Source organism: Symphalangus syndactylus, chromosome 8 (genome assembly GCF_028878055.3).
Source record: "Symphalangus syndactylus isolate Jambi chromosome 8, NHGRI_mSymSyn1-v2.1_pri, whole genome shotgun sequence".
NCBI lineage: Eukaryota > Metazoa > Chordata > Mammalia > Primates > Hylobatidae > Symphalangus > Symphalangus syndactylus.
In genome coordinates, this window is record NC_072430.2 from 104,630,104 (window position 1) to 104,643,423 (window position 13,320).

A 13,320-nucleotide genomic window follows, 5' to 3' on the forward strand; every position below is an offset into this window, starting at 1 on the left:
ACATACATGCATATATGCAAATATGTACAAGTGGTCTTGAAGATTTTAATGTTCAGTGATTTCACTAGTAATGAGACAGCTTTTGAGGACCTAAAAAAATATCTCTACTCACATTTCTCAATTGATATTTGATGGGGAATGTTGAAACGAACCAGTAGACCACATATCAGTTCTCTGATACACAAACAAAATGTTTTCAGCTCTAGGTTAATGAGCCCATGCTCATTGCATGCTTGGCTTCCATTTAAAATTCTTTTGCATTTCATTACAATAATTTTTTCCCTTTGCTCTAAGGTCATTGTTTCCATTGTTATAGTATAAATCCCCTTATTTTCAGGAATATGATCTCTTTACGACACTATACACAAAGATCTGTGTTTTAAATTCGATATGGTTTGAATGTTTGTCCTCTCCAGATCTCATGTTGAAATGTGATTCCCAATGTCAGAGGTAAGGCCCAGTGGGAGGTGATTGGATCATGGGGGCAGATCCCTCATGAATGGTTTAACACCATCCCCTTGGTGATAAGCGAGTTCTTACTCAGTTACTTCATGTGAGATCTGCTTGTTTAAAAGTATGTGGCACCTCTCCCCTCACTCTCTTGCTCCCATTCTCACCATGTGGTATGCTGGCTCGCAGTCATCTTCTGCCATGATTGTAAGCTTCCTGAGGCCCTCACCAGAAGCTGAGCAGATGTTGGCATCATGCTTCTTGTACAGCGTACAGAACCATGAACCAAATAAACCTCTTTTCTTTAAAAATTACCCAGGCTCAAGTATTCCCTTACAGCAATGCAAAAACAGCCTAACCCAGAATTCTCAATTTATAGTATCTCGTCCGGACTGCCTCTCAACTGGGATTTAGAGAGGTAGTGACTTGGAACCAGTTTGGACGTGTCATTGTTTTAACACATGTTTATAGACTCAACATAAAATTAGTTTTTTAATCTTTTACAGTAGGGTTTCTCAGGGTGGCTGGTACCACCCATCTCCACTCCAACAGAATTCACCTGGGGAGGAGAAGCCTGGGCCCACAGCTGAATTGGAATCTCTAGAAATAGTGTTCGGGAACTTGCATGTGTAATAAGTACCAAGGGAAACTCATTTCACACTGAAGTTTGACAGCCAGTGCCTTATAGTGAAGTTCTACCTTAATATCACTAAGGATAAAATTGCATACTACCATTTGAATCTGTTTTATTACTGGAGGAAATGCTGTTTTCAGTACTTATGTACTTTGTTTACTACCTTTGCTGAACATTTTGTGTACTGTGAGTAAATTTTTAAGGGTATTCATTCAGCTTATAAAAAGTATGTTACGCTTTCTTGATACGTAAGTTATGAATGATGGATTCAACTGAAGTCTAATTATATTGCTCATGAATGGACTAATGTCTAAAATCAAATTGACTAGGACCTAGATCATATTCCTTTGTATTTTTTCAAGTGTAGTCTCTGTGACTGTGTCAGGTAAGATATTCATTGTTTTTTATTTTTTTCTATGAAATTGTTTCGAATGTACTTTAATTGAATCATAATTCTACAGAAAGCCATTGAGCCAGACACAAGTACTAGGGCTTCAAAACAGAATTGGACTCAGTGTTTGCCCTTGGGAAGGTTGCAGCCTCTGCAAGGCAGGGGTGAGGGGCAGATACGGAAGCCTTGTGTTAAAACATAAAACCATGGTACCATGGTTTTAAGTAAAGCAAGGTACCATGGGAGTAGAGAGAAGCAGGGCAAGGGTGACTATCTTAAAAGGCTGGGCTTTACAAAGATGACTGTGTTCTGTTTGAGTGCAAGCCAGTCAGCCAGACAAGTGAAGACATTCCCACAAGGTCACCCAGGACATAAGGAATACCAGAACTTGGTTCTCCCAGATCCAAACTGCACTCATCAAGCTTTCTACAAGAACCTGGCCTTCAGAAGAACACTGGCTTCCCTTTTCTCACACCCAAAACTTTCTCTGGTAGTAAGTAAGATGTTAAGGGTGATGCATTTCCTTTTCAGGCCACTAATGTGCCATTTAATTCATTCCAGCAATAACTAAATAGGAACCTACCTTTAAAAGATGCCGAAAGCAACATCCTGCTAATTTATTGCCACATCTATTAAATCTCCAGAGAGAATCTGACTCCCTAGATTTTAAATATAGTTGAGATATTATGATGATCTTTTCTGATTTAAGCCCTCCATAAATTAGATGCAATGATTATAGTATCTGTTGTCACTTCATTTTTGCTCTATCTCCAATCACTCTTCTGCCTTCATTAATTCAGAATGAAATATCACAAGACATTAATGTAGCACTTGGAGATAGGAGGGCTACATTTTTATAGCCTTAATATGAAATTGTACTTAAAAGACTCATAAGCCTTTACTGGAATAGCAGGGGGGGAAAGGCACTGCTCATCTTCTATAAGCCTCTTAATAACCTTCCTGGATAGTTATGGATGAGGAAACTAGGGCTCAGAGATGCCCAGGGTCACTCTGCAAGTAATTAGTAGAGACAAAGCATGCCCAGGTCTTCCTACTCAAAATGCAAGGCTCTTCTAGTACACCCTCTAATCTTCTGGGGATTCTTTTAAAACAGTTACTTGACTGTTTGCAATGAAAGGCATTATTGCCAACATGTAAACAAAAACAAAAATCTTGGCATCCTCCATCACTTTATCATCAGTGTTTTTAGTTTATCACTTCACAGTCATTATTTGGTGTTTTCTTACAGAAGGCAACAGACTACTGCAACAGAAACTATCCTTAGATGGGAACCCCAAACCTATACATGGAACAACAGAGAGGTCAGATGGCCTACAGTGGTCAGCTGAGCAGCCTTGTAACCCAAGCAAGCCTAAGGCAAAAACATCTCCTGTTAAGTCCAATACCCCTACAGCTCATCTTGAAATAAAGCCAGATGAGTTGGCAAAGAAAAGAGGTAAAGTGATTTCTTTTGCACAAATGATTCAACATATTTTGCACATACAGAAAAGTGCCAGAGTGACAGAACTTTCCAAAAGATGCTGCTTAGTGAAGAGAGATGCACATGAAATTGCATTTTTTTTTCTGTAGCCCACATAGATGGAAAGGCAGATGTGATTCCTCCCATTTAATCAAAGGTCTTGAATATTTAAATAGAATTACATCTCCTTTCTCTGCCCCTCTGAGATCATTCTTCTTGTAGGCATGGATAAACTTGCACCACAAATACCTTCTATCCTAATATCTTATAAAGCAAGTGCTCATTCAGGAGCTCTTTTAAAAATGTAACTGCTAAAAGGGACTCATGTTTCCCTTATACACAATTGCTTGACTTGCATTGAACAAAGATGAGTCTGGAGGCTGGTATATGTTCTTCAGATATGGTCTTCCCAATGTAAATTCACTTCTGTGTTAGAATTTACACAAAATGTAACATTGAAAGAGGGTTTTATATTTGACACACTGGATTTTTATGATTTTTCTGAGCTTGGATATACTTGATACGTAACTGGTATTAAAAATGAAAATCATTTCCTTTCTGATGCCCAGAAGATTAAATACTATTCTTTTCATTCAGCCTCAGTTGTGTCTGATTTCCTTGGCTTTGGTTTGATCTACTTTCTCACTTTTCTTAAGGGGGATTCCTTTCTTCTACCAAACATGGCCTGATTGTGATAAGTACAATCTGCCTATTTGTGATGCACTATCTGTAGACCCTGGTGACAGTTTCAGGAAATCAGGCGAGATGGGCACCCATAGAGCTGCTTTCAATGCTGCTGCTCTAATTACAGGCCTGGCTTCGGATGATGGTGCCAATGCCAGCGTACCTGGCACTGATGCCCTATCCTCTCTCTAGCTCATTTGTACCTCTCCCAGTCTCTGTATCATTTTCCTCTTCCAAAAGCCCTGCTGGCTTTTAACCACGCAAAGTGGTGTTTACAGAGAGAGCCAGCAGCACAAATGGTCTTTAGACTTATCAGATTTTAAGGCACTGCAGTTTGTGATAGAACATAATGATGACAGCCTCCTTCCAAAGAGCGCAGGAGACAAGCGTACCCCAGATGGCCCAGCCAGAGACCCCACTGGTGAAATCATAACAGCCTCAGGTGCCACACAAACCACCCACACTGGGTTACAAACATTCTCCTCATGGAACTTTTACTAGACAAAAGATGAGTCTCTTTTTCTTGGTGGGTTAATTGCTTTGTTTTGTTGTTTAGCTTACAAACAAAGGATAAAATGCTCAAGTTAATAATATTTTTTGACATCAATTTTAGGCCCAAATATTGAGAAATCAGTGAAGGATTTGCAACGCTGCACCGTTTCTCTAACTAGATATCGCGTCATGATCAAGGAAGAAGTGGACAGTTCCGTGAAGAAGATCAAAGCTGCCTTTGCTGAATTACACAACTGGTGAGTGATTCAACATAGGAACTATAAATTTGTGATGCTTGAGCTGTTCCAACAGGTAAAAGTATCAGATGGAAAACGTTGTTTATTTAATACATAAACATCACAGAATAACTCTCCAGCAGATTTTGTTAAGCCCTGCAGGCAGTAGCATGTATCTTGGAAATAAAAAAGAAGATAAAGTATTTGAATAAAAAGAAACCTGATAGACATAATTCACTGGAGTTTGAAGTTGGCCCAAAACTATATGAATGATGTAAAACAAAACCTCAACAAAGAATAAAACCTCAAAAAATAATATTTTTGACAAATCCCTGGAAGGCTAATGTCATGAATACTACTAGGAAAACAAAATATTTTCCAGCACTATAATTATAAAATAAGAAGAATTCCCTTAATGAAATTCAGAAACATCTCACATAAACTTAGCGACAGAATCCCATTCTTGGGTATCTTTAAGACTAGAATTTAAACATGGTGCATCAATATGGTTTTGGTCCTGCCTTGCCCTTCCTTGCTACTGATTTTGATGGAAAATGTTTGAACCCTGTATATTTGCTCATGTCCACAATTGAAATGATATATCTGTTAATAAAGGTTTAGTTATTAACAGTAGAAAAATGTTCTCAGCATATCAGTTAGGTCTCTTTCAGTTTGGAGTGGCAGAAATCAAGTCACAGAAGTTAAAGACAAAAGAGAATTTATTGGCTGATATACATGAGAATTTCAGAAGGTTTCTTCAGACAAATTTGGCTCTAAATCCTCATTATGTTATCACGACTCGGTTTGTCTCACCCTCTCTCCTTCCTCTCTCCTGGTGTCTCCCACAGTCTCCTAGCTCTGTCCATTCTTGGCTTTTTTCTTACGCACCATCTCTCTTCATGGTAGCAAAGATGACCCCCTCACAGCTGCCAGATTACATAATCCTTAGCCCTCTGATGATCTGAGAGAGGGCCTCATCTGAAATAGCGAAAGTCCAAAGGCTGGCACATATCCACCATGCCCAAGCTCATGTAACATATTCCCTGTATCTCATTGGCCTCCCGTGATTCTAGAATTTGATCACTTCTTCTGCATGCTTTTCCTATTCCAGGTCCTTGCTTTGACATTGAAAGCAGAAACTATGGAGTTGTGTAAAACTAATAATTAAGCTTAATACTAATCTAAAATGCATGAATTTTAAACCATCTGCTATGTATCATATAAGATCCTAAGGGTGCAGAAGACACTAGGAACTTGAAAGAAAACTTTCTCCTTCAGTTATCATTCAGCCTCTCAGAGGCCCTCTGAGGGGAGGATTCATCTACCTCCCCCCAACCCCAGTCATGGCATCTGGATGTCAACGAAAGTCTTCTCTGTTTGATCGTATTATAACCTAACCAGTTGTTCAAAGCAACCCCAAGAATATGTTTGAGTACTTAGAGAAATTAAAGGTGCTATACGAATGAAAATTGTTATTACTATTATTTTATAGTTTTATAACTTTCCAATCTATCTTTAGGTAAGTTACATTAACACTTAGAAGTACACCCAGCTTCCAGGGCTGTTCTCTAGAGCCAGGGTCTGCAAACTTTATGGGGCCAACTAGTAACTATCCTAAGCATTATGGCCTTAAGGTCTCTATGCAGCTACCCAGCTCTGCTGTTGCTGCTCAAAGGCAGCCCTAGATAATCAAAAAGGCTATGGGCCAGATTTGGCTCATGAGGGTCATTGTTTGTCAACCCCTGTCTAGAGGCATTAGATAGCTGTTCAGAGAAGACCACTCTGTCTTACTCTTTAGTGTGGCCTTTTAGAATAAACTCTTCCTCTGAGCCGTCTGTGTGATACCTTCCATCTGAGTGACTCATACACTAATTGACAAAGTGTAGCAATGCCCTCAAATTACCTCTGTCTTCTCCAGCTGCTCTGAGTACTTCTTATTTTATTTTATTTCTTAGTAAAATGAACATCACATGGGTCATGAGACATCTTGAGATTTATAACAGATTCTGTGAGAGTTTTACTCCTCAAGAGCTGAAAGCGTGGGGCCAGGAAAGTCAACACCCAAGGAAATTGTATATTTTTTTCTCTGCTTGTAATTCATGTTGTGTTTTAAACTGATGGAAAGAATCACTTCTGAATGAGCACTGCCAAGTAGTACTGCTGTTTAAAAGCCACCTACTTAACAAAATGGCACTTTTTCTGCAAACCAAAGAAGACATTTAGATCAACCATTTTGGTATGCCATTGCTATAAAATGAGTAAACAGCAGCACTTATTTTCTGATCTAATCCTTAATAAAAATGATCCCACAATAATTGCATAAGTGTTAACTTAAAAATAAAACCAAAGTACTCTTTAAAATCAACTATGCATGCCTGCCAAACAGAAAAACCTTGCCTCTGTTCCAAATGAGCTTGCAGCCCAGCAAACATGGTGACGTACTTGAATAAAGCCTCCCTCTTGTTTTCTAAGAGGAAGAAAATGAATTTTAGGGATTGTAGTGCTCTTGAAATATCAAGTCACAAAATTGAAGATGGCAGCTTAGAAATTTTTGTTAATGAAATTTTCCTATTGATGGTGAAATCCTGCATTCTAAGCATTAGAGAAAACTTTGAGTGAACTGTAGGTGTATTAGAATATACCCAGTTTAATGCAGTTGTAGCCTCAGGTTTACATCATGAGGCATATCTAGACTTGGAGGACATGGGATAAGTCCTCTGGAGATTTCCAGAAAGAGTGCCAGTTCTGAAAGAGATGTCACCGCATATGGTGCACAAGCGACATAGATGTATACCTTCCATTTCCAGTTCCTCTTCTCCTCTCCTTGCTTTGGGCCACCCAGTTATCCTAACCACAAAGTACTCAACAAGCATTTCGTGTAGTTTAGAACTAGAAACTCAGGTCAGAAATTCTAAATATTCACTTTGCTACCAAAAAGTGCCAGCAGAAGGACCTGAGTCCTGCTTGACTAAATTCCCTGAAAAGTACTGCTGGAATTCATGAGAATGATGATTTTGAGAGGCTGGGAGCAAGCTGTTGTTTGCACATCCTCAATACCAAGCAAGCACACATCAAGGTAGAATGAACGAAATGATCTCTCTTCCAACCGGGCTGTGAAGAATACTTTGTTCAGTACAGTTATTGAAGAAAACCACTAAGTAGCTAAAATGTAAAATCAAAGTTGGCATTTCAGCAGGATACAGTTACGTAGGCTGCATGACCATAACAGAGCATTCTCATTTTCCCAGAAAGAATTAGGGATTTGCGAGGGGAATAAAGATGACACAGTGCTCTCACAGTGCATCTTAACAGAGAATAAATTTTGCGACATGAGCATCTGCGTGAAAAGTCACATCAGGAACTAACATGAAACAGCTGGTTTCTTTTCTGTATGATTGGCCTCCTACCACAACTGGAAAATATTCATCCTTTGGAATCATAGCTGCCAGATTTAATTGCTTTATATGCAAACTAGTCTAGCTTCTCATCACAAATCTGTGTGTGTGTGTCCAAGTTGATTGTGAAGGCTTAAAATGAGCAATAAAACATTAAATTCAAAAAAACATTGAGGAAGGAGAATAATACTTGATAGTTCCGCCATATGCTGGGGGGAAAAGTATTCCAAAATAGAGCTGTAAAAATTCTGTTAGGTGCTGTTGTCAATTTAACATCTAATTAAAAGCACTCTAAGAAAATGGAAGACAGTAATGAGCCAATGGGGTAGCATGTGTGCTGGGCGTGGGGAGGCATAAAGAGGCTGCAGAGAACGGGGGCTGGAGGGAGCAGTCCTTTTAGGCAGCTTTGTTTTCCAAGAGGAAAGGGAAATCTGTGAAAGCATGTATTCTGTACCAGTGGGCCAGAAATGTTCCTATACTTTGTGTTTCTTTTTTCCCGAAGCAATGCCAAGACTGGCCCAAGCAGAATTTGAAAGTAGGTCAGGAGTCTCAGCTCCCCGAACCCTGAGCCCTGGCCCACTTCCCCTTCCTCTGCCAATTTTCCTGCATCTTAGAGTTTCCTCCTTCCCAACAGACAGGGTGAACCTCCTGCTGCCCCCTACAAGCCAGGGCTCCTCACCTCAATCAAGATAGGTGTTTATAGTGGTGTCTCCATATCCCTTTTCTCTTTTTTTTAAACTATGGAAACTCAATTATCTTATGTAACTACTAAACTCATCCCTATGATAACCATGTATCCTCCCTCTCAAAGTGACATATTTGCATACTGACAAATGCTCTGTTGAGACTCTCTCCCCCAGCCAAAAGACTAACTCTAAAAGTGAGAATGTAGCAGGGCAAGGTGGCACACACCTGTAATCCTAGCACTTTGGGAGGCTGAGGCAGGAGTTTGAGACCAATCTGGGCAACACAGCGAGACCCTGTCTCTACAAAAAGAAAAAAAAAGTCAGCTAGGTGTGATGGTTCGTCTGTAGTTCCAGCTACTCGGGAGGCTGAGAGGTGGGAGGATCACTGGAGTCTAGGAAGTCAAGGCTGTGCTGAGCCAAGATCGTGCCACTGCACTCCAGCTTGGGCAACAGAGTGAGACCCTGCCTCAAAAAATAATTAACAATAAAATAAAAGTGGGACTTTTAGGCAGAAGAAAAAGCTATTTTGAAATAAGTTTTATCTTTCTCATCCCTCAAATCCTTCTCATCTGCTACTGAAGCCCTATTGATAGCCAAGCAAAATCACACACAGATTATCAATGTGGTCAACAGGTGGCCCCATATACAAACCAGATGTCACCATTGACACTTTAAATATTGTGCACTTTTCCTAGGATGTGATCTTGAGGTCTCCCATATGGGAAGTTGCCAGTGGCACTGCTGAGCATCAGAACCACGTATGTAACCGTATGTCCCATATTCCCAGTTTGCTCTCCTTGGATACCCAGATAATTTTAAATTGTTGAAACATATGTCCTTGAAGCCCCTTTAGTTTGAGTCCAAGTAAGATCATCACATTTGCAGATTTTTCAGAGCTGATTCTTGCCATGTTGATTGTTTTTTTTTTCCCTGCCCATATTCTCCAAATTTTGGCTGCTTTCATGTGATTCCTGGCTTTCCAAACAATGATAAACCCTGGCTTTTCTGTGTCCTTTGGGTTTTTTATGTGTTCTCTTTGTGAACAACTTAACATTAAAAGATGATGCCTATATATTAATATCTACTTCTTTCCATACCAAAGTATATGTGTGTACACTGTAAATAAAAACTCTTAGAGCTTTATAGTCCTCCCTTGCCTAAGTGCCACCCCCAGAGACACTGATTGTACCAGGCTTTTAAAAACAACATGCCGGGCATGGTGGCTCATGCCTGTAATCCCAGCACTTTGGGAGGCCGAGGCAGGTGGATCACCTGAGGTCAGGGGTTCAAGACCAGCCTGGCCAACATGGTGAAACCCCATCTCCACTAAAAATACAAAAAAATTAGCCAAGCAAGGTGGCATACACCTATAATCCAAGCTACTCAGAAGGCTGAGGCAGGAGAACCACTTGAACCTGGGAGGTGGAGGTTGCAGTGAGCCCAGATCGCTCCACTGCACTCCAGCCTGGGCAACACAGTGAGACTCCCTCAAAAACAACAACAACAACAAATGGGCCAGGCACAGTGGCTCACGCCTGCAATCCCAACACCTTGGAAGGCCGAGGCAGGAGGATTGCTTGAGCCCAGGAGTTCGAGACCAGCCTAGACAACATGGAGAGACCCCATCTCTACAATTTTTTGATTAGCTGGGCGTAGTGGTGTGTGCCTGTGGTCCCAGCTACTCAGGAAGCTGAGGTGGAAGGATCGCTTAAGCCCAGGAATTCAAGACTGCTGTGAGCCATGTTCATGCCACTGCACTCCAGCGTAGGTGACAGAGTGAGACCCTGTCTCAATAAGAACCAAAAACAGATAATTCTCTTGGCATCTGTGGTTGAAAACTGCTAGTTGAGAGTCTTGCAAAGGGAGTGGTATGTCCAGGGCCACAGCAGTGGTTCTCAATGGGACGATTTTGCCCCCAGGAGACCATTGATTTGGAAATATTTTTGGTTGTCACAGCCACAGGGAGAGAGTGCAGCTGGCATCTATTAGGTAGAGGCTAGGGATGCTGCTGACCGTCTCTCCCACCTCTCCTATAACAAAGAATTACCTGGCCCAAAATGTCTGTAGTGCTGGGAAAGCCTGGGTGAGAGGAAAATGAGAGGAAGAGTGCCTCATTCGTCCTGCCACCTCGGTTCTGCTGGAGCTCCTTGAGCGAAGGATGGAGACTCTTCCCTTTGAAACACCCCTGATCATCTGTCTGCCCCCAGTTGCCCTCCTAAGCCACCACTGGAGATATGAAAGAGGGACTTTCCAATCACATACCCAAAGAAACATACTATATTTGTCTTCTCATTTCATATCAGTGCAGCAGGAAATATTTTTTCCATAGTGCCTGAAACGTAAACCCTCTCACTACACATTTTAAAGGTCAAATTACATTTTTGTCTCCTTGAGATCAGAAAAACAATTATACTGAAGTGTAGAAAATTGAAGGCTTTGCTTTATCGTCTGTTTTTCATTATAGAATTCTACTCAGTCCTTAGAAGAAAATGGAAAAATTAAGAACCGAAGGTTGTAGCTAATGATAGGCAGTCAGTTTCATTAGCCATTCTGTTTCTACCTGAGTCTTTTTCTCATTTTGCAATAAAACCAAATATCGCAGTGGGAACCAGGATTAGGATGAAGATCTGAGACATGTAAAGATAAATACAGTAAGGAATTGTTCCATTAAATGTCTTCTTGGAGGTTATTCTTCTTCTTTGACTTCAGCCAGGCAGCAATATTACTTGGTGTTTCTGGCATACCTGGCATATATCCAACTACTCTGATGCCAGTGACATACCCAGGTGTGCCAGCCATTATGCTCTTTAAGCCAAATGAACAGAAGGTCTTTTACATATCTTACGGTGCCGTAGTGGTTGAACAAATACTTATTGGCCATTTCATTACTCTGTTTTAATTAGGAGATCACTGGAATTGTGGCATTATATATACTTTAACAGGTAAGCATGGGAAAAATATGTATTAGGCGAAACAGGTCCTAGAATCAGATCTGTGTCACAGAATAGATGCTGTGACAACAAGCAAATTTGGATTTTGAGTTCAGTCACAGGGAAGATGTTGATATAAGCATGAGGGATGAGTAAAGATTCCATTGTTAAAGCAGTGTGGCTGAAATATTGATAGTAAACACTCCTAGTGTACACTGAGAGTATCTGGGGTAGTATAGTGTAGTTGTACTGTAATAAGATGATGCTTTTCTCTGTGCCGTTCAACAAGGCATGTTTATGATAGGATTACCAGTAGGAAAGTTGCCTTTAGGAGCCTTTTCAGCCACTTAGCATTGTTATGTAATAATTTTTAAAAGCTTTCAATTCCCTGTTTAATTATTAGGAATGTGTTAAACAATTACTAAATTTTGCCAGTTCCTTAGATTAAACAAGTAGTGAAGACAAAAATCCAGAGCTTGGCCAGCTAGAGCAACATAGGGAGACCTCATCTCTACAAAAAAATTTTAAAAGTACCCAGATGTGGTGGTACAGTCCTGTAGTCCCAGCTACTCAGGAGGCTGAGGTGGGAGGATCTTGAGTCCCCAGGTTGAGGCTGTGAGATAAGCTGTGATCACGCCATTATACTCCAGGCTGGGCAACAGAGAAAGACCCTGTCTCAAAAACAAACAAATGGGTGGGCATGGTGGCCCACACCTGTAATCCCAGCACTTTGGGAGGCTGAGGCAGGTAGATCTCTTGAGGTCAGGAATTCGAGACCATCCTGGACAACATGGCTAAACCCTGTCTCTACTAAAAATACAAAAATTAGCCCGGTGTGGTGGCACATGCCTGCAATCCCAGCTACTCAGGAAGCTGAGGCAGGAGAATCACTTGAACCTGGGAGGCAGAGGTTGCAGTGAGCTGAGATCATGCCACCACACTCCAGCCTGGGTGACAGAACAAGACACTGTCTAAACAACAAAAACAAACAAAACAACAACAACAACAAAATCATAAGAGTTCAGTGTGTTTTTGGTTTTGTTTTTAATAAAATCAAGTGTTTGAATTGTGTTTTTTAATGTTTTGTTTTAAAAGACATTTAATAAAAGGGCTCTATCTCTTTCTGCTCTGGAAATGAATACAATCCTTGCATTGATCAAAATCTATACAAAACAGACTTTCTGACTAATCCCTTTCCTTCTCATTAAGTAGTTTTTCTAAGTGTTCAACTGCTTGTGACTTGCACAAAGCACCATAGAAAGAAAATTAAACTTTTTTCTCCCCACCCCCAATATTCAATATTATGCCAGAAGCTAAAGAAACAGAGAGTATAGGGATGGACATTTACTTGCAAGGAACACCAAGAGACAATAATGGAAGAGGCTAATAAATATATTTATGCCTCAAGAGAGCCATATGTATGGTTTCCGTTGCTGTCTAGCTGACAAATTGCCCAAAATGACTCCTTTTCCTCACTCTGCACCAGTCCAATAAACCGAAATAAGCTCCAGGATCTATTCTGAAATTGTGAAAAGGGCAAATACCCATATAACATGGAGAAACTCAAGGTTCCCATGACTTTGTGACTAAGGCAAGTCCCTGTAGTGCAGTATATTTCAAATCTTGCCTCGTTTGTGAATATGTGTCTTTCTAAATAGGTGTAGCTCACTCTTTGGAGGTGAAAGCTTCTCTTTTCCTATTTTCTTTCCTCAGTGAGGTTTTCCTCTGCAATAGATGTTTCCCCAGGGCCTTTGCAAGGACTGAGTGAATCAGTTGACATGAAGGAAGAGCAGGTTGATAAATACAAAAAGTACTGAACTGGCCTTTTCAGTTTAGGTATAGTCCCCAGGAAACCAGCATAAATAGCACCTCTTATTAATAGCCTTCCTGAGCTACATGTGTGGATTACCTCCATACGTTATGTCAGTCACACACTTGGCAC

The 13,320-nt window shown here is 40.5% G+C and overlaps 1 protein-coding gene across 13 annotated transcripts in view; it reads left to right on the top strand.

The window, feature by feature from the left end:
- Nucleotides 1-13,320, top strand: part of SPATS2L (spermatogenesis associated serine rich 2 like) — a 172,456-nt gene that overhangs the window by 130,167 nt on the left and 28,969 nt on the right. For 8 of the 13 annotated variants that reach the window (XM_055290165.2, XM_063644909.1, XM_055290161.1 and 5 more), the window contains exons 7-8: nt 2,725-2,931; nt 4,253-4,388. In XM_055290165.2, the coding sequence (XP_055146140.1) occupies nt 2,725-2,931; nt 4,253-4,388 (343 nt within the window). The remainder of the gene's footprint in view (nt 1-2,724; nt 2,932-4,252; nt 4,389-13,320) is intronic. The other 5 variants (XM_063644912.1, XM_063644913.1, XM_063644908.1 and 2 more) reach the window with 1 other exon arrangement.